We start from the raw sequence: 25,316 nt of genomic DNA, 5'->3' as shown, positions 1-25,316 counted from the left end.
TCAACTACCACTGCATTATTCCCCAAGACATTTTGTGAGCAGAATTAAAGAATGGAGAACTGAATAATGCCCTAAAACCTGCAGTGAAAATTGTCAATTTTATTTGTGCCAAAACCCTTAACCATAGACTTTTTAAAGCTGAATTCCGAGGCTGAATATACAGACCTCTTGATGCACACTGAAGTGCAATGGCTAAGCAGAGGGAAAGTTCTGGAGCGGTTCATTGCTTTGCTCCCTAAAATTGAACACTTTGCAAACAGTAGATGTCAGTCATTTCCAGAACTAAAGGATGTGAAATGGCTTATAATGCTCCATTTTCTTTCAGATCTATTTGCATATTCAGTGCTCTCAATTTGATGGTGGGAGGCAAACAACAGCTTGTGTGCTCAATGATGTATGGTATTTACTCATTTGAAAGTAAGTTTGCGCTTTTCAAAGAAACTACTGGATGTTGCTGACTTCACTGACTTTCCTGTGACTCTGAGGTTTCTAAATGCACAAGAAATGCTGCCAACGATAAACCTTAGTGCATGTCTTTAGGACATTTCTGGGGAGTTCAAAAGGCGATTTTTTCTATTCAGAGCCCTCACCCCTCTGTTCAGGCTGGTGGAAAATCCCTGGATGGTGAGTGCATGAAAACTTGATGTTGTTGAACTCATTGCCATGAAAAGGGTGTAAGCACAAATGGATCTGATAGACATGCAGCACAATTCAGTTCTCAAAGCATCTTTTTTGGGGCAGGCACCGGGAGAATTCTGGAACATTTGCTTTCTACTATTTTCCTGTTCTTTGTACAGTGGCGCAGAAAGTAATTTGCGTCTCTGGGTCAACACATGTTTTGAAAGTTTGTTTTTCACAATGGGACTATTAAATTAAAGAGTCAACTCAGAAGTAAGCTGATGTACATCTGGATCAGCTCTTAAGGCTTGCCATTTCAGACATAGTACCAGATTACAGGACACTAGTAGGAGACATGAAGTGTAAAATAAGTTCTTAGTATATCTTTCTCTGACTACCTATTTTTCGGACTCAGTTAAACCTGTGCTGCATTGGGCCTGTGCTGAATATCCAGTTAACAAGGACAGCCATGCAATGCCTCTTAAGATTGCTATTATTTGATAATAAAAATGTATTAGCAAAATGTCCTCCTTGTACCTATATCTAGCTTCAAAATGAAGCATTGCCTAGTAATGTTCTGAAAAGGGGTGATTTTTTTTTTTAACCCCAGTAGCCACTCCCTGACCCCTGACCTCTGACCTCACCCGGATCCCACCTGCAGGCCCATCGGTGTGGCCCTCGGCCACAAACCAGACTGTAATTTTGGCCTCCGGGAAAACGTTTGTGAGTACACAGGCCCTAAAACAAGGACAAGGCATAGAGCAATTCAAAGCCTAACCTAGAAAAATCATGACTAGTCAAGTGAAGTCTCGCCTGCTAAATGCAGCCAACCTTTAGGTCCACAGATACAGTTCTGTATTTCTTAGAAACTAGTCGCAGGGCAACCAGTCTGTCACAATCCTGTCCAAGTACTTTTGGGACTAGAGAAAGTGAATGGTTGGAGTCATGCTGGCTTTCAGTACACGCCCAATTATGCTTGAATTGTTCAGATTCAGCCTCCAAACTTGCTCCCGCATTCAAAGGTCACAGCCTTTGCAGATTTATTTCAAGTCAGCACGATCAGTGTTGCACTTTCAGGCAAAATGTCCTTCTGTTGGCAGAGGTGTAGCTTTGGTGGGGGAGGGTTGAGGAGTAACACACTCCTAATACTTTCTGGTGAATAGTTGGGCACAGTTGCTTTCAGCCAGATATGGTGATGTCTGCCGGATTTTACCAGTAATTTTGACAAACATGCAGACATAAACACACACACATTCTCTCCCTCCCTGTTTTGAAAGTTTTAAATGTTGATTAGTTTATAAAACATTGTGTTTCCCTCACTTACTGCCCCTACCAATCTGCATTCCTCTCCCCTTACACTGCTCCTTAAATCCCTCTCATTCATTCTGCTTGCTCTATAAAGTATTTTAACATTATATGCCTGCATGATTGGTGGAAAATCTGAAGCTCACACACCCCGAATCTTATTGACCAAGCTACGCCCCTGTCTCTTGGGAAAATGTAATGTAGCACTCAGATAGTTATAAAGTTGAATTTATTTTGAGTTACAGAATTTTGTAATGAAGAGCATTATTTAAGGTCAGTTCAGTAGTAGGAGTTTCTTCAATATATGTATTTCTTCCTGCTGGAAGGCATTGGGGTTGACTCTTGGCTTCTCCTGCCAGAATGAAAGTGAGGCAAGTGTCAAGCAAAACAGGAGGCTGATAGGCAGATAGGACATGAGGGGCAGGAGATGTGATTTAGGGAATTGTGAATAGTAAGGGCGTGACAACAAGGCTCCTTGAAAGTGGAGGATCAGATGTCTAAAAGACCAAATATTAATACCTTAAAGCTGCCCTTCTGATCTCCTTGAGCCTCTCTCAAGCTGCTCCTCCATTTTACCTTGTGGATCCCAACTTGCCCTTCCCCCTCCTCTTTTTTTCTTGCCCACCAGGTATGGAATCTTTGCCTTACGCTACAGTCTGGGCTTGTGGTCCTGCCATTGGGGTTCTCAGTATCATGCTTAGCTCAGCATCATGGTGCTTCATGAAAGGGTGCCGTGAGGACAGGTGAAGAGTGGTCCTTATAGCATCCTATTCCTTTCTGAGTCTCCTGCATCTTAGGGCTCCACTTGATGAGGCTGCTACAGTCAGGGTGGGCTTCCAATTGTGTCTCTCTTTTTGGTTGAACACTTCAGGCACATCTCTGGGCTTTACTGGTCAATGTCTTCTGAAGAGGGCCCGCTCTCTTCTCGGTCTCTTCGGGGATTCTCTCTTCATCTCTCTCCCGTTCTGTTCTATATCCTCTGACAACTTTCTCTGCAATCTGCCTTGTTTCTCTCTAGATGAGCTGTGCAACAGATGCCACCAGTCTACTTTATCAATAAGGGCATATGCAGTATACCCCTGGCTATGTTAGTCTCTCTGCCACTAGCTCACATGTTCGAGTGGTTTGTTCCCACCCACATTTGAGATGACCAACAGTATTCCAGTGCTTGGTGTGGGATGCAGGATGTCTATCCCATGACATGCCTATAATCATTCTCACTAATACACTGGGAATTAATAAGGATTAAAACATCACCTTTCAAAATAACCAAGTGCTTTATCTTACAAATCATAACTGCATCTGAGCCTAGAGCTGGTTATGATCATATTGTCCTTTAATATCCTTGGTTCTTTTATTCCGATAGGAATATCTGTGTTTCTTGAATAGCTTACGCATGGTCTAAACATCAAATTATTGAGTTGAAAGGAATTCATTTTAGGTAACATTTTGGTCATCTTTAATTTGTAATATTCTCTTTAATCAGATAGTACTGTGTTGTTTGCTTTATTCTAACTGCCAGTACTTTGCTTGTAGTGGATGAAGAGGAAGAGGATGGAATTGAAAGAACCTGTGATACCCTCCTAATGTGCATTGTTACAGTATTAAACCAGGGACTGCGCAATGGGGGTGGCGTTGGAGATGTTCTTAGAAAACCTTCCAAAAACGTAAGTATATCATCAGAGGTGTGCACTCTTGTTCTTTATTCTTAAGGTTTCATTGTGTCAAGCAGAAGAGTTTTAATTTCTTTGGCTGGATTTCAGGAAAAAAAAGAATAAACAAATAGTAGAGGCTGGAATGTGGTCCTTTCCTGGTCCCAGTTCATTGATTTCTCTGTCTCTACTGTCAAGATTGCCCACAAAAACAGATCTCTACGAAACAATGCAACAGACGTACTGTTGACTCCCACATGTGTACCTAGGAATAGATCTGACGTATTGGCAGTTGTGCGTTTTGTACATGAAACATTGTGTTTAGTGACTTGAAAATAACTTTTGCTAGAAATACCAACCAAATCACACGTGTTGCAGTAGATCAGTTTATATTTTTTCAAGCATAGTGTTCAAGCTGACAGAAGCAAGGCATGTTCATGAAACAACTGATGAAGGCATTCTTGAATTCTAAATCAAAGCTGCTTAAAACAGGCCATTGGCTCCAAACATCTCTATTTACAATTGATGAAAATCCTTCACTTGGGTTATTTTCATCATTATACCCATTGTAGCCATTCCTTCCTAGATTCATGTCCATACCCTTCCTTTTGTCTTTCCTTATGTGTCTTACTCTTTTAATTTATTTATCTCATTAACATTAATGTTTTATTTAATGTTACAAGTTATGTAAGATACTAATGTTAGATTTCTCATCTTGTTATTTGATTCTACATTTTATATTTACCTTTACCACTCCAAATTACTTAAGAGATTCATTTAAGGAAAATATATATACTACTGAAGTGCGCTGCATGGAATGGGGCAAGAAACACCAATTATAACAAGTGCAGCCATGGGTATGTAGTGTAGGAACTCTCAGTGAAAAACATGGGTGAAGCAAATAACTCTCCCCTCTGACACCTGTTGCCTTTGTCAATTCTTTTCTCCCCATCCCGGCACTCCATTGTGTATGCATGAAGATGCGCCAGCCACCTCGGAAGGTTTTTTTTTTTTTAAGCAAAAGAAAATTCATTCTAAGATGTCTGCCACGCTTGAGAGCGCACATGTTCTTCAGTGGCCATGTCGGAATGATTTTTTTTCTTTTAAGAAGAGTATTTTCAAGATGGCTGTCATGTCTACGCACATATACATGGAGGCAATCTGATGATTTTCCTTGAAGTAAAACAACTCATTCCAAAATGGTGCCTGCACTGGCGGCTATTAGTGAATCGTTTAAAATACTTTTAAAGATGACCACTAGTCAATACTGTGGCAGGGGATGTGTAATGGGGTTGGATATAGCAAGCAGGCATTAGAGGGGGGTAATATTTATGCAAAAGAGCAGCAGTCAAAAAGGAGGGTTAGGAAGCAGGGTGAGAAAATAGATGCTCATGCACTGCAGCACAAGTACTTGACTACAGCAGTAGAAGGATAGAGCCCGTCCAATCAAAAAACAGTGAAACGAAAATGGTTCTTATGTTGAGCAAATGTAAGTATAAAGGGTAAAAGCCATTGGCTCCTGAGGAAGGGGTGGAACCAACTCTCACATTGTAAGTTTTTATTAGATGCAAGAGTTCATTTTGCCAACAGACAGCTAGAGCTGTTGATTTCAGCAGAGTCCCAAAAAAGAGGACGTGAAAATAAAGGAGGCCATGTTTTGAAGTAGTCTCTTGCTACCAAAAAGAAACTGGAATCGGAAAAAGAAAAACATATCAAACCTATACCAATAAAAGCTATATAATGCTCATTAATTTCACACTTGTAAATTGAATCTCGAAAAATTGAGAAATCTATTAATCAACTTGCTAGTGTAATTTAATACACAACAGATTGACTCTTGGTGCTGCTAGGGCAACAACAGTGCATTTATAAAAGGGAAATTAGTAGTGTACTTTAAAGAGTGTGCTTTTCTAAGAGTATCGTTTGGTCTCGTATGTTGTGTACAGGATATATTAATTAGAGATTTTACTTCATGTTAGCCAGTGATTTAACAACTAGTTGTGATTTACTTGCTTATTTTATTTTCTCAAATGTCATTACTTTTGTTTTAGGAGCCATTGTTTGCTGCTCGTGTTGTATATGATCTCCTCTTTTATTTCATTGTCATCATCATTGTGCTGAATCTCATTTTTGGAGTCATCATTGATACCTTTGCTGATCTCAGAAGTGAAAAACAGAAAAAAGAAGAAGTTTTAAAAACAACTTGTTTTATCTGTGGTATGTACTACAACTATATGTGAGGATCCTATCTGAATTAAACATTTCTTCATACAAGTTCAACCTAGGAGATAGTTCCTTCCTTCCCTCAAGGGAAATTATGGGCAAGTAGCCATGTCCACAAATAGTCTTAAGCTATTTGTACTGTGATATCATGTTTCAGTTAAGCACTTGTGACAGAGTCACACTGCTGGCTTGGCACTTTGAGCAGACACAGGAAACTTGTACAGCCGTCCAGAGGTATACTTCCTCCTTATGGAAGTATTAGTCTGTAGCTATTAAAGGGTTTGATAAGAAAAGTATTTCTTCCTAGTATCTCATTGCTAGTAGAGAGGTTAGAATTCTGACATGGTTGTTTTAATACATAATTATTACATCCACTACTCTACATAAACAGCCTGGGAACATTACCAATCAGCACCACCCTGACCCACACACCATCAACACTTTCATCATATCCGCCACTTGCCCGATGAATGGAAACTTGCAGAAATTAGCACCCTCCACAAGAAGTCCCCAGCTGACTATAATCAACTGAGCAACTATCGACCCATCTCCCTGCTCCTCTGTCCAGCCTAAGTGATCGAGAAGGCCATCAACAGCAACTGACAACACACCTCAGACTTCAACATTTTCTAGACAGCAGTCAATCAGGATTCAGAAAGAACCACATCACTCAAACAGAAACTCATGGCGACCACCAATGAAATTCGGATCATCTAGACTGAGGGAAAACAACGGACCTCAACCTGTTTGACCTCTCTGCAGCCTACAACACTGTCTCCCATGACAACCTGATCGGAAGACTCAATTAGATTGGAATAAAAGTATCCACTCTCAAATGGATCTGTTCCTTCCTTTCGAGAAGAACCCAAAGGTCCAGGCTTTCACCCTTCACATCAGAGACAAGACAATGATATGTGAAGTCCCGCAGAGATCATCCTTCAGCTCCACCCTTTTCAACATATACATGACCGCTTGCCAACATCATAAGACCTCACCATCATGCAAGCACTCATCACCAGCAGGCTGGACTATGGCAGCACTCTCTACATTGGAATCTCCGAACAGCTCCTACACAGAACCAGAATGCCTAAACAGCTGCATACACTTTCACCAAACCACCAGACACCTACGCTCTCCCTCACTCTCACTAGCACACATTCCCCATAAATGGAAAAGCAAAATTGGAGAATGCCCATTCCTGACATTGCACGAAAGCCACAAAATGACCACCCTCAACATTTCAGAGGGTGCACTGCAAGAAGCTAAAGACCTGACTCCTTGTATTAGCACCATGGAGATCACACACCTGGGCAAGCACCTGGATAGCCTCTAGGGTGATTACTGTGCTATACAAATCAATATCACATAATATCCATAACAAATCTTTTTGATGATAGAAGAAGGATAAGCTGGTAGCAAACTGTAGTGCCGATTTTTGGTCTAGTGGATAATGTCACTAGTTTAAAGCCACACAGAGGGCTTGCTGTGTTAGTTCTTCTGCCTCTTTTTACAAAGAACTGCTTATCCTCTTGTCTGTGTTGAACTGCTTGTCTGTGTAGGTTCTCGCTTATCCTCCTCCCTTACAACATTCTTACTAAGAGATTGCTTTCTTGTTTGAGTTTGGTAATCAAGATAGATATACAACTAAAATGTGTGATACTACATTATAGTAAGGTTAATGGACAACTGTAATTTCCAGTTCTTCACAATGGGAAGCCACAGACAATTTTCCAAGCCTCATTTGAACATTAAATCTAGTCTTACCCAGACATTCTTAATACACAAACACTTGGTTTGCAGTATTTTTGAGACTTAAGAAAACCCACACATGGCAGCCATCAAAATATCTATCTTTGGATCTTCCCATATTTGGGGGTGCTCAGAGTGGTATAATGTAATGTGATAGTTTAACAAAATGCTTTCAACTTAAGCCTGCAAGGTCACTTTCTTGCAGGCATTCCTTCTCAAAAGATTTAATATTACATTACCGTAGGCAGTAGCCTCAATGTTAGGCAACTAGTGAGCACAAAATTGGCTTGACTATAAAATATTTTATCCCTGCGTTTTTCACTCCAAATGGTACCTCAGTGGAATCTGTGGGGTATCTTTTGTAGCTGCAGCATGAATCTCAAGAAGATAGGCTTTAGAAGCAGTTGTACACCACACCTCGACCCCACATTTCACCATAATTATCAGTTTAGCTCTGTAAATTTCTAGGGCTAGATTAACGGAGCTACCCCTAAAGTGGTGCTCAGTTTTAGAGTAATATCCTCTGATATCTTATGTAGTGATTCTTCAGTTTCCTCAATTTGGGCTTTCAAAATCTAGTACTATGAAATATCTGAACCGACATAATTGCAAATCCCTATTCCAAGTACAGCACCGGCCCCTCATACCACTTTAAATGGCAGTAAATGGATTTTGGTCATTTACTGGTGTATTTTAAGTCATTTTTTAAAGTTCTTTTTTAGTCACGTTTGCAACTGTATATTTGTGTTTAGGAGCTAAATTATATACACCTTATAAAGCAAAGAAGAAGAAAACAGTTATAGTTAATACAAGCACCTGAATAGAATGACTTCTGCAAACCAGCTAAGGTATTCAGCAAAGTTATCTAAAGAAATGTGTGTCCCAAAGGTAAATGATAACTTTGTGTTTATATTGTGGTGTAGTGGTAGCTTTGCAGTTGCTCTTATAACCTTGAGTGGCAGTATGACAGACTTAATTAATTACATCTGTCATTTCTAATGTAGGACTTGAAAGAGACAAATTTGACAACAAGACTGTCTCATTTGAAGAACATATAATGTCCGAACATAGCATGTGGCATTACTTGTACTTCATAGTACTGGTCAAGGTCAAGGATCCAACAGAGTACACCGGGCCTGAGAGCTACGTGGCACAAATGATTGCAGTGAGTACTTTGTTATTTATTTATGCTATATTTAGGTCATCAGAAATGTTCTACAGCTTTCTGCTAAACATCTAAAAAATTTACATGTTATGGACATATTATGGGTAATCAATTTATGTGACAAATAACTATTTTTTTATTATTAGCACTTGTAATAGGGAAATTAATAACCTGTAATAGAAAAATCATCTCCTGTTGGTAAAAGACATTGTACCAGAATGTATGCCGGTTGTTTTAAAAGATGAAAAATTGAGGCACTGTAGACATATGTAACCTTTACTAATAATTCTATTATGAGGCAAGAAGCACCACACACAGACTAAACCTGGCCACATCATTGCTTAGTTTAAGGGACGGTACAGTTATTATATTCGTATGTGGGCCTCAGGCTTTAAAACTTGCCCTGTACATTTTAGGACTAGAAAAGCTAATCGGGTTCATAATGTTAACTGTTGCCTTCATGTTCTATGTGTAAGCTGCATTCTCAGTCTTGAAATCCTTATATCCCTGTGTTGTGATGGTGCCAAGGAGACTTTCTGTCAATGAATTTCTTGAACGTTCCTGCAGCGTTTACACTACCATGTCATGCACTAGATTTTGCTTAACAATGAAAAAGATAACTTTTTCTATATATTGTGCCTATCGTTTGTTGTCATTTTATGGCATCTAGCAGAGTTGGGGGTATCCATCATCAGCATACCACCCTGGTTAGCAACTTAATGTCGGAAGGCATTTTAATAAACTGAAGAGAAATACTATGAAAAAGGTCTCAAATTAAAGGCATGTTTGAATAAATATACAGTTTATTTTCTGCCCAAATCTTCTAGGACTGCCTATAGCATGGCTCTCCTAAGCATCAACTGCCATCCTAAAATCCACTAATGTCAAATTAGAATTGGCTATTTTACAATTACCATATTTAGCTGTCAGTGGAGCATAAGGCATTGCTGTGTTCTTCCTATGTTCTCATTCCACCCTTTCCACTACTAGCAGCAGGTACCAAAATCATTATCGGAATTATTCACGAACAACATGTTAGCCATACACAAACACAAAAGAATATAGTGCAAATCCCGTCTCGAAAAAGGATTTAACAAAATTTGAAACCCTTCAATCTATATAGAATCTTCATTCCCAAAGCCAGCTACTGCAGGTTAACCATTGAACAACATTCTCACAGACAGCCTTCAGAGCCAATGGGTATTTCAGCATTAGTTACAGACCGCTGAAACCTTGCTCAGTTGAGGTAAATTCAGGAGTTCTAACTCATTCTTCACTGAGGAAATGTACACATCTTGGCACAGCAACATGTGTACAAAAGAGGCCAATACCATTCCATTTCAGCTGCACACCAAAACTAGAAGAAAAAAAACTTTTACGATGGTGTTTAACATGGGCCTTGCTAACTTCTCCATCACCCTCAAAACAACTACATTTTAACATTGCCTACTCCAACCCACATAGTGACACCCCTTTTGGAAAAAAAAAAAACACACCAACACCCCTCCTTTACATGGTAAACTTCTTCCTTCATCAGGGTATGTTACTGGATGCACTCAAGACAAAAGAGAGCATAAAACTACTGAAGAAATCACCCCTGGTGCTTTCCCAACTACCAAACCAATACAAACCTATATTTAATTGTCTGATTATTTCAAACAAAAATCAGCAATAAGTAGAATTAAAGGAAAGCACATGCCAACACTGTTCCATCCAAAGCCACTTAAAGATGCAATTTCAGACCTTGATATAGTACTGAAACAGCAACTGTCTAAGTCTTGAACAATGGTGAATCCTGCCTTCTGTTCATGAGTGATCTTTCAGCACCATCGTCCACCATGATGAGATAAACATTCCATCAACATGCATGAGATTTAAGTACACGTATTACATTGGTTCACCGCCTACCTCTGTTACAAACAACTCATATGAATAGGTACCGCCAGATCGCAGGTGGAACAGGGGACTTGGAGAATACATCAAAGATGTATTTTGTCTGATGTCCTTCATTAATTTAAAGTCCCTTGAAGAACCCCTCGCCAACCACCGGCTCAAAATTCACCAGCACATAGAAGATAATCCCTGCCTGAACGTCCCCATAATACACAACATCCACTTGCTGTTTCCAGGTGATTATACTGTGAGAGGTCAGCATTTCACACCGTACTACACCACTGATGTTTTCGTGGCATAGTCCCCACATGGGAAGATTCCTGTTTCTGATTCCACCCTTCCTCTCTGTGCATACCTGTTTTCATTGAAGTACAAGAACAAAAAATTGAGCTACTTAATCAATACTACACACTAACAAGATAATATATAGAATGAAAACAATGTAATAAATTCCAACAAGATATTTATTAATTGTGTATGTACATAGAAACAAACCAATACATCACCAATTTATAAATATACAAATCCTGCACAAAGAGATTAACAATATACAAATCAAATACATTCATAAATATTAAAAAATACAATACACAAAACACAAAAACAATACCACAAATATATTAACATACAACAATTACTCACAAAGACAATGTGCCACACAAGACAAGACAATATAATTATAATACCACGATGATTATCATATATACACACAAAACATTAAATCTAGCAAATAAACCCAAATACATTTTAATATAAACATTTCATCTTTCAACTATAACTATAACACAATTCAATATAATGCAGCCTAATATATAAATGACAATTGTCGCTTAGTCTTGTCTTGTAGTAACCTGGAATAGATCTTCCATATTATAAAATAATTCTACCAGGATAAAGCAATAAGTCTTCACATATGCAATAGTAGGAACCAAGCCTATGCGCGTTTCGGCGGTAATCCTCTGAATAAGGAGGCCACCTTCATCAGGGCAGTTACATTAGCACTTTATAATACAAAATACTGCAGGTTCCAACAGCTTTGTTAACCTTTCAAACAGCAGATGGCCTAATAAGAAAATGCACAACAAAGGATAAAAAATTAATGAATATGCATTCTTGAGTTACAGGGAACAACTAGTGCCTACACCTGTGTCAGTGCTAATACCCAATGCTCTTGTGCAAAAAGATAAATAGAGAAGTTAGTTGAAAATAACCATGTAAGACAAAACACACAATAAACTCACACACAATAAATACCTGCAACAAAAAACGGCGATAAGAAATAATAGAATAGGTGACAATATTATTCAAATACTCCTCACTGAAACCCTTTTTGAGGACGGTCACAGCTCTAGAATAACCAATCCAAATTTCTAAAAGGTAAAAATTGAAATCGAAATACTCAATAATCACAATCAAAACATAACCACATTCTACCTATCAAAGAAAGAATAAAACGCAGTCATATCATTTTCAATAATACCTTTTTGATTTACCAAAGCGGGTAAATTTTACGATGGAAAATACACCAGGGCATCCTTCATGTGGTTCACGCTGATCATACTACTTCCATCTATAAGACAGAAAAACAACCACAGGGGAGCTAAATTCCAAAGTTGCTTGTCTCGCTCATTTCTATTCAAAGATTTACATTACAGCCTTATCCTCAATGAGTAAATCAAAATGAGCCCACTCAAGGACCACCAAGATGTTTTTGATCTCGTATTGTTAAAAATTTAACTGCAGACACTAAGAACTATCCAACTTAAAAAAATAACCACAAACTCTAGGCAACAAAGTCCTATGTGCAAATCACAATCCTAGTTACAGCAGTGTTAATGTTTAATAATACGACTCAATGAAGGCTAGTTCAGTCTATTGACTGTCATATCATGGAAAATATACAATTAGCTACAGGGGAAAAACTACCATCTCCCCCGGTAAGCCTCACATACCAAATTCACAATATCCAATACCCTTATGTGAATCTGTCCGGAACAGAAACTATCTTCCGGACCTAACATAAAATGCTCTTCAATCTTTCAAAAATACACTTGACCTTTTAATTAACATGGGCCTTCAACTGATATACAGCGGCGACACTCGCGTGTGTTATTTCAGAACGCCGCTCCATTTTAAGGACAGGCATGTCGCTCTGACCCAGAACAGAGTGACGTTAAACGTCCCACGTGATCCCGGGATCTCGCTGCAGGAGAAAAATCAACTGGCAGCCATATTAAAGTGGTCCGTAGGTCTAAAGGGAAAAACATACTATTGATTGGCAAATTACATTGTATAATCGAGAATTTTGCCACCTCACACAATAAGTTCCTTTATATGTATATCTTTTTTTCTAATGCGCTCATTACATTGACGAACATAAACAATTATTAGATCAAGTCTCACAAGCCCATATCTTAAGTAACTACAGAAACCAAAGCCTTAATAAGCGCCATAGATAAAAATATCGGACTCTCTGTAACACCAAAAGGCTCTGGGCATTCACTGTTCAAATTAAACCAACAGTACCAAAGAAACACTAGAAAAGGGACTCTTTATACAACAATTTAAATAAATTAAATAGTATACAAAATTAGGCTTCAAATACAAAAAGAAATTCAAACCAAAACACCCTAAATCAAATAGTAAGAACTAAAAGTGAAAAAAACAATTAAAACAAAGCATTCTCCCACGGAACGCACTCATTTAGGCCATTAAAATGTGTCTCTGAAGTAAGAATCCAAAAAACTTCTTGTTGTCTTCTAATCTTTACTTCTTTCACCCCTTGGACCTTTTTAATTCTTTCCAAGATCGTCCAGGAAAGATCGTCCAAACTATGTTTCTCATTCAACCAATGCTGCACCAAGGGAGCTCCCTCCCTTTTATTCCGGATATTAGACAAATGCTCTAAGATCCTTACTCTAATCTCACGTCCAGTTTCTCCTACATACCCGGCCGGGCAGGGACAAGTTATCAAATATATACAATTTGACGTTTTACAGTTTGTCATATCCAAAAGTTTGTACTTTTTTTGTTTCCAAACAAGAGAGTGACCTACAATTGCTCTTGCACATGCTTTACATGTCCCACATTTATGATTACCTTTAATAGGAGTCGATCCAGTAATTGATTTTTGACAAAAATATTTGTCTCTCGGTATCGCTGCCTTTACCAGTTTGTTACAGATATTCTGATTTTTCTTAAAAGCCAAAAGGGGTCTTTCCAAGGGTGCTATAGTCTGGTCACAATTCAAGATTTGCCATTTATTATTTATTATTTTTCTGATTTTATTATTTAAATTAGAATGTTGAATGACACAAACTATTTGGGATTTAGGTTCTTTCATACGTTTTTGAAACATGCTATCCCTATTGAAATACTTTGCTCTTTTATAAGAGTCCCTATTCAATCTCTTTGGATAACCCCTAAGAAGAAGTTTATTCTGAAGTACTTCACATGTAGATCATATTCACTAAGGTTCGTACAGTTTCAACGAATCTGTAGAAATTGACTGAAAGGGACACCTTGCTTTTGGCTCCTTGGATGATAGCTGTTTTCCTACCTGCCATCCTTTCTCGCTCTCCTCCCTGGATTCCTGCGTAGCCATTCTCAGGATTCTGGCTACTCCCTTTTCCCTCGCTAAGTTGTTCTTTCTGTTTCTGTTCCCTGCATTACCCCATTTTGTCGTGTTTTGAGGGCGGCATTCCTATGTGCCCGATTAACTTCCAATTTATTTTTCAAAGGTGTGCCCCTGCTATGTTTTATTGTGTTTGTTTATAAGTGGTTTTCACCAGGATCCCGTTTCCCCTAAAACTGCACTGGGAAACATGGTGATTGCTGTTAGAACAGAGCTGTAAAGTTGGGACCAAAATGCAGACGATGCTACTGGTAAATATTGTTGGGTAATTTTTTGTGGGGTGCTTGTGATGGTAAAATCAGTGCTTAATTATTGCTTGTTGTTTCTGGTGCTGAGCACAAGCACTTATTTGTGAGGGCCAGGGCTTATTCTTCTGCTTCAAGCATTTGCTGCGAGCAAAAGACCCAAATGGGAAAGACGGAAGAAGGAAAAACTAAAAAGCGTCATAAAGGGAGGAAGTAGAATAGTGCAGGATGAGCTGAAGGGGCAGGGGTGGCCGTAAATGGATTGAAGAGGCCCGAGATGACTTCAGGATTATGCTGCCTCACTATTCAGTGCTGGCAGATTTAATTACAGCAGCCTCATGTTTAAGAGAAGGGCTTTGAGCACCGGCACCTCTTTATTTACAAATTAAGCACTGGGTAAAATGCCACCTTCTCCTCATCCAAGCTGGAATGTTAAGTGTGTGCCCCTAATGGTACATCTGACAAAGCCAAATTTGTAATTATTACCAACATTGTCCGCGAACATGATGAATCAACACCACAGTTCCATGGAAGCACACAGTGACTCAGATTAATCGATGACAAGCAGGGCTCTTTTCACAATATGTAACCCCCTACCTGCCTCATTTACATTTCAGAAGCACAACAAATGACTCCACTCTGTCCCCATTGAAGAACAATGTTCATATCACTGCATGGCCCAAAAGAAGAATGAAGAAGTAAAACTGCACCACAGGACTGGCCTACACTGGTACTTTCCATACCAGCACAATCTTCAAGACCTGCTGCAGTCAGCTCACCATCCTCAATGCAACACTAGAAGTCACAGCAGTGTCTGTCTTGTAATCAAGAAGTGCCAAAGAAACTGTAGCAAACTGGCCTCAAGTTACACACCCAGGATTTGGAACAACCTCCTCTCATGAGGTCTACTCCAACACTCATGAAATTCATCTTCACTAATGAAAATCGGCACAGCTGGCGGTCTTCCCAGCCTCACAAAGGAATCTATCACTTCCTTCTCCTTCCTGGCTTAGACATATGAGCATGACTCACGCCCAAACCCGCACAGCAACCAGTTACTTACTAGCTAGCAGTCATGCATAGCAATCACTTACTTCTTAGCTACCTGGTATGCACACCAACCATTTACTTCTATGTGAGATCTGCCCTTTATTTGTCAGTTCCATTATCAATATAGCAATACACATAGGTTGAAACTGGCTAGGCTGGGTGCCTGTGGCATAAACACAAAGCTCTAATTTACAACTTTGAAATGATGAAAGGCTGCATGACTGCTGCCATGTGTTAAACATATATCTTGCAGACTGCTCATGGTTATTGGCTGTAACCACATTACCTCGTTAAGCTGTTTTATTGATAATGGGTGGCTTCAGGTGGAAAGTAGAATAAAGCAAATCTGTTTATTCTTTATTAACTAGTTAGGAAATTGGCATACAACTGGACAGTCGTAGGTAAAGTGCAATCCCAACCTCTTCTCTGATTTCACATTGCCTTTTGCCTTCTGATAACTTTCACACCTGTTTCTTTATCTTTCTTAGTGAATTTTTCGTACTTTTAGTCTGTACCTCTCAGCTCCTTTCTCGTTTCCAGGCTTCATGCAAGGTTTTGGAGCCAATTGGTTTCTTAAGTTTAAACGTTATGTTCCTCTTTTCTCTCTTTTAGTTTCAAAGTTGTCACTATATACTGCCTAGGGAGCTGAGACATGATTTCTTTACAAATCGCTATTCCCATCACCTTCGGCCTAGATCACATGACGATAGTGTCTTGATATAACCGGATCAGCTCCCCCAAGCATAACTCTGGACATATAATAACTCATATCCCCAGACTCATTCATAATCCTAATCCAAAGTAACCAGAAGTGGCCCAGAGATGTTATAAGGCATGGGTAAAGTGGGCAATTACCCACTGTCCTCACCTCCAAAGGGGCCACCTGGGAAAGTGAACTTTCTCCCTGTTTTAGCTCCATCTCTTCTATTTCCTTCTATTTCGCTGTATAACCCTTCCTCCCTCCCTACCTGTCTTCATTTATGACTCTCTCTACCCGTTATCCCAAGCAATACCTATTTTAACTGCTTTGGGTGTCCCTGTTAAAGTTCATTATAGGGAATTGGGGAGAGGATGTGGCGTAATGGCCTGAGCTGCCGAACCATGTCCCAGTCTCAGAGTTGGCTCAACATCCTGCGATTCTGGGCAAATCACTTACTCTCCCCATGCCTGCAATTTGGCGTCTTCAGACCCTCACGGGTGATTAGCCTCACATTACAAATCCTGGATTTATTTATTGTTCGGCATCGTGTAGGCTTGAATTAGCAGGAAATGTGTAATAAAATCAAAATATATCCTTAAAGGGGACCCAAAATATATTATGCCTTGGGCCCCCAAAATCCTCAAAATGACAAGAGCTGGGACCATTGAACATTTCTGATGCTTGTATTTATTTCAGAGATGAAGAAGGGTTTGTTTTTTACTCTGACCTTTTCCTTTCAGTTCTGTAGATTCATAACATCAATTTATTATTGAACTATTTTTATTTGACAGTCGCATTTTGTGGATCATTTTGTGAATTATAACATGTCCGTGTTATAATTAGGCACTCAAGAGCTACAAATCTACTTTTTAATCAGATCTTTTCCCTGAAGCCATGCCAGCCCTGGAGGAAACCCATCAGCAATACCTCTCATCTCTTAGATATGCTACTCTTGATACGGGGGAAGCTCCATCGATAACACCTCTCAATGTTTAGGTATGCTATTCTTGACATTGAGATATAAAACATGGTGGTTTCAGATCTCCTGCAATTAAGGAAAGTGTTGAATAAGCCCTTCACAAACCTGCTGAAGAGCTCCAAGCCTGCCTCAACTATGTTTTCTGTATGAGGAGCTTCGGTCTGGTAGCGAAGATCTCCACATGTGTAAGTATAGGCTCTAGTAGTAAATGTGGACGTGAAAAGGGGGAGTGGTTGGAACATGGAGAATTGCTACACAATGGGTGTGTAAGGGAAATTTAAGGAAGGTTTAGAGGGGAACATACTAAAGCAAAACACACACATGCATAAGACTGCTGTTCACAGTATGCATCTAGTTTTACTATAGCACTAATAGTTACAAAACTGGCTTAAGTGTACTCCAAACCAGCCTTGGGGTAAGTCAGGCACCAAAAATTAAATGGTACTGCAGCACACTCACATAGAAAACAAAGGAGCAAGCTATTGCAATAGCACCTCATATGAAATAATGGAAACAAAAAAACTAAATGTATTCTAGTTTAATAGATGCATATATAGTTACTGAAAAAAAGTAAAAGGGATGTTATAATTAGGTGAAAATGGCAGTTAAAACATACTGTTTTAAATTAACAGTACCACTGAAATTCACCAGTACGGTTATCTCAAATAACTATTACTCATGCCCTTGCCATGCACACTGGTATCATCTGTTATGTCAATTCACATGTTTTAGTGATGTTATCAGTGATGTCATAGAACATGTCATGGGTTGTGTAATATGTGAGGTGATTGGCAGTGCACAGAAAGGGAATAGCTTACAGTGTTTGATTTTCTTTGGCAGCAGGACAGATGGGAGAAGAGCAGAAATTAGGACTGATTGCTTTTTTTCTACTTCCAGCAACCTGATGGTTGCCAATTTACCTACACAGTGGTAAAGAGCAGAGAATATATCAGTTCATCAGGAAACGTTTTTTCAGATTCCATATGTTTGATCCATTTCTTATGAAGCATTATGGCAAAGCTAGTAGACCTGACTTAGATATTGTGAAATGTGTGTGTTAAAGGCAACATGCTTTTAGAGGTGGATTGTTATTACACACTTGTAAAGCCGGTAAGCAGGTATTTTGTTACATGGAATATCATAGGTTACTGTAGTAAGCAAGGGTTTTTGTGTTATTGACCCACCCGAACATACAGTGGCTATTAGGAGGAGTGTTATATTGTTTTGACAAATGTAATTTTGTACATACTTGTAACTTTATTATGGTATGCATGATAGTTGCTTTGCGAAAATATTTATGCCCAGCAGGTCTTATTTGGCAAAGGTGACAAACCATTGATAAAGATTAAAAGCTGGATTGTTTGTTATCAAAATGTATGATAAAGGGAGTAGACCTGATGTATTTTACTATGAAAGACATATATTAAATTCAATAGCCATTTATGTGATTATTCCATATTAAAGCATACAGATAAGTATTCTGTTAAATAGAGTGTCAAAGTTTACTGTAGTAGGCAAGGGTTTTGGTGTTGGTTACAAACCTTGTGTATAGAGGATTTGCACTATGGGAGTACTTGTTAAGTCCTCTTAGAGATTGGGCCCGATTACAAGTATAGGTGCTATTTAATGCACCAGGTAAACATCAATACTACAGGGTTCCTTATTTATTGGTGTAATAAATAACACCTATTAAAAGTTTCTTGGGGACATTATGGGGATTTTGGGGTTTAACCCACCTAAATTTCCCATTATATGGTAATTATGGTATGGTTTTCTTCTGTTAAATTTTGGCAGGTTTGACCTGCCGAAATTTAAAGAAGTTTGAGGTATTTAACAATTCGGTTAATCATCAGATGCACTGTATAACACTCTTCTTGTACTTCCGACCCATGCGTAAACAGAGGTTTACTCATTAGTCAGAATTAACCGACCCTCTCGTATTCAGGCCTGTAGCATTTTACATTCCCAACTGTAATTTAATATACTTTTGTATTTTATGACTCTATGCCTGTTACCCTGTGGGAAATCTTACGCTCAGTGCAGCAGACCTGAGACATTTATGGTTGGTTATGGCGGCAAGTCAATGATAACAGCTATTGGCCTGGTTAGTTGAATAGAAAATGTATTTCAGATTCCTGAGGTCTGATCTGTTTATTATGAAAAGTTATGACAAAGACAATAGGCTTGGTTTATTTACTTTGCAACATGTATGCTAAAACCAATAGGTTTTTAGGGGTGGATTGTTTTTGACAGTGTTAAAGCCTATAGTCAGGTAATTTGTTACATGAAATATCATCAATTTCTTTTGTAGGGAAGGGTTTTCGTGTTTGGTACTCCCTTTGACAGTGTCTAGGGGAGAAGATTTGTACTGTAACATTCTTAATAGAATCTCTTCAGAAGATTTGACAGGTTTAGCTGTCTTCTAGATTATTGTAATAAAAGAAAATAAATAAGGCATACATTCAAATGTATACATATAAATCCATAAAGATGCATAGACAGCCTTTTGATCATCCCTCGTCTGCAGTTGGTCTGTCTGAATGTCATTTACATTCTGCTTCTGTCCATGACAGTGCACTTCATGGGGTAATGGTTCAGTCCTTGGCTCTCTTGCCTTGTAAATGACAGCATTTTCTAACCGCATGTACACACCCACTAGAACATGAATGTGCTTCAACGTTGGGGCCGTTTGGCCAGTCCTTCAGATCATAATTTTCTCATTTTATAGTTCTCCTTTCATTTCTTTGTGTGTTCTCTTTTATTAGAATTTTTCTTAAAAGGCTACTGCAGGTCCACAGGAAGTGCTAGTGGGGCGATTATGTGCTTTTAATTTCATCTGCTGCATGCCGCATGGCATTATTTATACTGTAAAAGTATTTTACTATTCAGGATGCCAACACATTGGTTCTAAATGTGGCTGCAATAGACTATGTACTGTACCACTGCAGGACAGCTGCCCACTGCTTGGTTTGCCTTCATTATTGCAAGTACATTCTTGCTGTGTTTAGATGGCAGCATGTATTCGTTTTTAGGTCAGGCCTATGAGAGTATGTGCTAGGGCAGGCGTTCTCGCTTGCGAGACTCTTGTGTACTATAATGGGCTTGGAACCCACCCATAACTTACCATTGGTTGTCATTATTGGTGCTCCTGTTTGCTGCCTTTTCATTGGGCAGTGGTGTGGCATGAGTCCCTTTCTTTTCAGTCCATGGAGCACGGACCAAGTACAGATCAATTAGCCTTAATAAGTTACCCTCCGCTGTTTGCATTGTGATTCAGGTACTATTTTCAATATGACGTGATCAGCTGCCCATGTCGTAGCTCTTTCATACAAATCAAAGCAAATCTGTTTTCCATTGACATCTCTCCTCTTACCTGAGCAGCAAAAATGTCAGTTTTGGCAACTCTAACTTTACGAAAACGCCATACACTTGTATAATTAAAATCACCTGGACAGAAGAAAGGTCATAATAATTGTAATGTTGGTATTAACGTACTTCATGCAAGTGGAAGAATCCACTGCTGAAAGAACTAACAGACTGTTCAGGGAACCAGGCTAAGAGGCAGGGACTGTGAACATGATGTGTACTGAGACACACAGTAACCCGCTAGAGCGACCCACAAGCTAATAAAGCAAGGCAACAGCCTTAAATATAAAATATTTGACTTTAGGTACTGGTTCATGTTCGTGTATACACTACTTCAGCATTTGAAATCAGAAAGCACCCCTCCTGTGATGTTTCAGTGGCAATTACATTTTCTGCATCTTTATTAAACCCAGCGTTGCAAAGTACATACCTTCCGCCATCCAAAACCATCGTGTCTGCTTCACCTGCCCTTCTAAAGTTAGCTCCTGTCCTACTTTTGGGTTTGACACACAATTTAACTGTTTTAGGGAATCCTTTCTTGTTGGCGTTCCTTAGTCACCCACATTCCGTAGAGATACACATTATCCTAACATCACTGAAACAGTTCAGTAGTTTAGAGCAAGACCAGTACTTGTGTGAATAATTGCTTCATTACTTCCAAGTGAGTGTGGCTGTTTTCGATTCCGGTGCTGAGCTCTTCTAATTTCAAACCCATGCACTGTTTCATGCATTTATTGTTTTGTTATGACTCTGGGCACAACATTCTTTACATTGATACAAAGCATGCAAGTGACATCTAACAATCAAGGACAAGTGGCAGCCCCCATATCCCGTTTCATCACAGACTGTGTTGCCTACTAACCATGACTATCAGATGTAATGGCTTAAATATTTAAGTGGAAGGAAAGCAACACTACAACACCCACAATGCCTTTTAAGGTCATGTGCAAAACCAAGACAGTAATCAGTTTTCTCGATGAAACAGGTGCAAAAGGTACTGATTAGCAGTGGGACACAGATTTCATATTTTAAAATTATCTCCACCTCCATTTCGTGTAACTAGATTTCCAGTAGAGGGGTATGGAAATCGGCAGGCTTTTTGCGACAGACATTTTGTGACCTGCAAACAAGGAACAAAAACTGCTGTTTTGCTGCATGTTCAACAGAAAGATTTTTTGCATTTACAACATTTTTTGAATCATGTGCATTTGTATTTTCATACAGGGCCATCAAATATTTTTAATGTGTTAAGTTCCCCGACAGCATGCCATTGATGTCACTCTGCAGTCACATGACCAGTAGCAGCAGAGGCGACGGCCATGTGAAGGAGTCTAAAAAAATGTACCTCCACCTACTTTAACGGACTATGGGGGTTATTCCAACTTTGGAGGAGGTGGTAATCCGTCCCAAATGTGACGGATTTACCACCAGCCGTATTACGAGTTCCATAGGATATAATGGACTCGTAATACGGCTGGTGGTATATCCGTCACTTTTGGGACGGATTACCACTTCCTCCAAAGTTGGAATAACCCCCTATGTATCTGAATTTTGTTTTAAAGCTTAGTATTTTTCTTGGACTTCGGTTGTATATATGTAGCTTGTCTGCACAAGTTACCCATGCATTTTTTCTATTTAGTTATGGGTAATTGCTAGCAGTGCTTCTTTTACTGAATGGTAACTCACCATTAGTGAGTTTTGGACAATACAAAGATTACATGGTTGTAGAGTTAGGCAAGGCATTCTTTACGTTGTATTTACATTTACTCTTAAAGCTGTTTGGTAGTGCTTTTTTAACTGTCCTGTTGTCCAGCTACATCCGCCTTCCCATTCACCACGCCCCACCCTCACGTTCACCACCCACATCAGATTGCTAAAGTCATTAGCTCCCCCATGGTAAGACCTGCTGGTTTTGCCAATGCTTGTTCTACTTGTATTCTAATTTAGCTTGCTTTTACTGTTGAGTTTTTGTCTGTTTTACTTTGGTTGCATCAGAGGGTGAATGCACAAATGAGTCAGTGGAAGGATGGAGGAATGGATGCATGAGTACAAAGATGAGGGATGGAGTACATAAATGACTTATTGCATGGCTAATCCCTTCAACGACAAAAAAGGCATTTTCATTCAAAAGCCAGACCTATAGGCACTGCCAATGCTTGTTGGAATCACCAAGGATTATAGAAGTACTTCTAGGAGCCCGATACTGCTGCAAAATCCCAGAGCCCGTCACATGCTTGAGTATTTTTTCATATATTAGAAGTACCCCTGTAAATGCCATGCCTAAAGTACTTTTCAATTTACATTTTTTTTGTTTCTCTCTGAAGAAACTGTACATTCGTACTGATTCTGGGGGTGATCTAACCAAGTTTTTTTTTATTTTAGTTTGCTGGTATAAAATCACAGTCAGTTGTGGGCAACGTTACAATAAATCAGTCACTTCCCCATTACTGGTTTTGCATGCATGCTGCTCTATGGATTACTGGCCGTCCTCCAGAAGAGAGCAGATGCTCCGAATGCATGGTGTGGGAGGCAAACATATGCAAAGCCATACCCCTTTGGTGTAATTATGTTTGAAGACTGATGTGACCCTTGCCATATTATGAGTAATTAGTTACAACAGCAATTATGCAAAGCAGCACAGAAATCATTGTGCTAAATAAGATATTGGGCCTCACTGACAGGCTAATTTCTGAGGAATTACAATGTTGTTTCTGCCTTGACTGGCTCGCCATAAAATAGGTAATTAGCAAATTCTGCACAGTTCACTCATGATAAGGTTTCCTTTTGAAGTGCTGGCTTCCTGAGCCCCGTTGTTTAACTTTCAGAATATCTTTATTCCCTTCATCATTTTGCTCAGCTTTAATAGAATAGTGAAGGCTCTTGGTTGAGCATGTGTATTAGCTCTACAGTTTTCTAAAATGGGTAAAGTTTTGAATGAAAGAAGTACTATTTTTACAATCAAGGAATAGAATGTTGAGTGTCGGAATTTAATAGCGACCACTAACAATGGAATATCGGTAGCTGGTGCACTGTCTTTCAGTTTAATCAATCATCGTGTAATCAATAACATACTAATCAATAAGCCCAACTTAGTACTGAGTAACGTGCATCCCACTGATGTAGTCGGGGGCACACTAACATTCAGTGTGCTTGGCGCGTCAGCACAGTTAAATAATGTGACTAGGTTGAGGGCGCTTCCTAGCCTTTACCAGAGGGTGTATTATGCCCTGCAGGGGAGGGCGTGCCCAGATGCTGGCACCCTCATTATAGTGGCATAAGTGCCCTTTTTCCAGACAAAACCTAGAGTGGAAAAAGCACGACATCATTTACTATAAGAAATGAGCCATTCACTGCAATCCTTGTAGAATCACTTCATTGTGTCAATGTGACACCAGTGTATTCTGTCTTCAGAAAAATAGTGCGATTGTACGTTTTGTACTAGCTTCCTCTGGGCACATTTTGTATAAGATGACCCTATGTACATCATTCAGTGCATTCTTAAAAAATAATCGTAAATGTGTTTATTAAGGTTTTAATTTCTTCTATGCTGGCCTACTTAATTAGGGAAAGGCTTGTACCAGCGAGGTGCGTTCAACCTGTTACTGTTTCTAGAATATCGGAGGAACTACCCCATAATATGAGCGCGGGAACATGGAGACAAGGAGCGGATACGATTTTGTTTTACTTTACCACATAATACAAGTGTTGCTGTAGAATTGTCAATTCAACTCCCATTTCTAGAACACAGTATCACCACACACATGCTTTCTTAAGTGCCACCAAAACGGGGAAGTGAAATTCCACAGTAGAGGACAAGTACCATCCCTTTAGACATGGTGCTGCTCACCATGCCACATTAGCCTATCAGGATTGACGTATATCACAGAGAAGCTCGCTTTATAGTGTGACACATTTTATAAGTCACAACTGATGATACAAAGTGTCCTGATTCAATCGTGTTGTTCATGTTTACATATGCATGGTTCCATGAACAGTGATGTGTATTACCGGTGTGTACTAGAAGCTCATTGGTCACTTAAATTAACAGGGGTGACAGCCATAACACTAGTAGTTGTGTGTTTTTATTCTGGTAACCTGCAAACACACATTTTAGGGATGGGGCGTTTCCCTGTCGTGCGTGGTTATAGCTGTGCGGGTAACACCGTGTCTTCCAAACTGTTAATGTCATCAGCATGTTTCTGTGAGGTGCAAAGCTTGCATTAATTGACAGTAAATTACTTTAACTGAGCCAGGACCCTTCAGGGGTCTCAGATGGGTCTCTATCAAGGACTATATGCATGTCCTTATTTTTAATGGCAAAACCATTGATCGATTTATGACCAATGAATTTAAAAAAAAGTTAAGGTTGCTGGTGCGTTTCCTTCTTTGCAGGAATCACCACCGGACGAGATCAGTGGACCTTTGTGCTCATCAGAAGGGTTTTGAAGATAAATCATCAAATTTCAATACAAACCAATTTCAGTTACACAGTATGGCCATGCAAGTAAAACTCCAGTCAGGAATAAAGTTAACGGGTTTTATTGCAAACTTAGACTCCAAGTCATGTGGAAAATTCTCAAGACAAAGTAATAAAGATACGGTATCACCAATGGTTGACCAAAGCATAGGAATAAGTTCAGGCAAACTACCATTAAGAGAACTAGGCACCCCAAAAATATGATACAAAACATCAGCAGAATTATATGATGAACAGAAAACAAGTGTTGCTCAGTTTTG

The 25,316-nt window shown here is 39.3% G+C and overlaps 1 protein-coding gene across 5 annotated transcripts in view; it reads left to right on the top strand.

The window, feature by feature from the left end:
- The window catches only part of ITPR2 (inositol 1,4,5-trisphosphate receptor type 2), a 1,367,642-nt gene that overhangs the window by 1,261,383 nt on the left and 80,943 nt on the right, over nucleotides 1–25,316 (top strand). For all 5 annotated transcript variants that reach the window (XM_069228605.1, XM_069228604.1, XM_069228603.1 and 2 more), the window contains 3 exons: nucleotides 3,460–3,590; nucleotides 5,627–5,792; nucleotides 8,552–8,712. In XM_069228605.1, coding sequence (XP_069084706.1) covers nucleotides 3,460–3,590; nucleotides 5,627–5,792; nucleotides 8,552–8,712 — 458 coding nt within the window. The remainder of the gene's footprint in view (nucleotides 1–3,459; nucleotides 3,591–5,626; nucleotides 5,793–8,551; nucleotides 8,713–25,316) is intronic.

This window comes from Pleurodeles waltl, chromosome 4_1 (assembly GCF_031143425.1).
Source record: "Pleurodeles waltl isolate 20211129_DDA chromosome 4_1, aPleWal1.hap1.20221129, whole genome shotgun sequence".
NCBI classification, from domain to species: domain Eukaryota; kingdom Metazoa; phylum Chordata; class Amphibia; order Caudata; family Salamandridae; genus Pleurodeles; species Pleurodeles waltl.
This window is presented reverse-complemented; position numbering and strand designations above follow the sequence as displayed.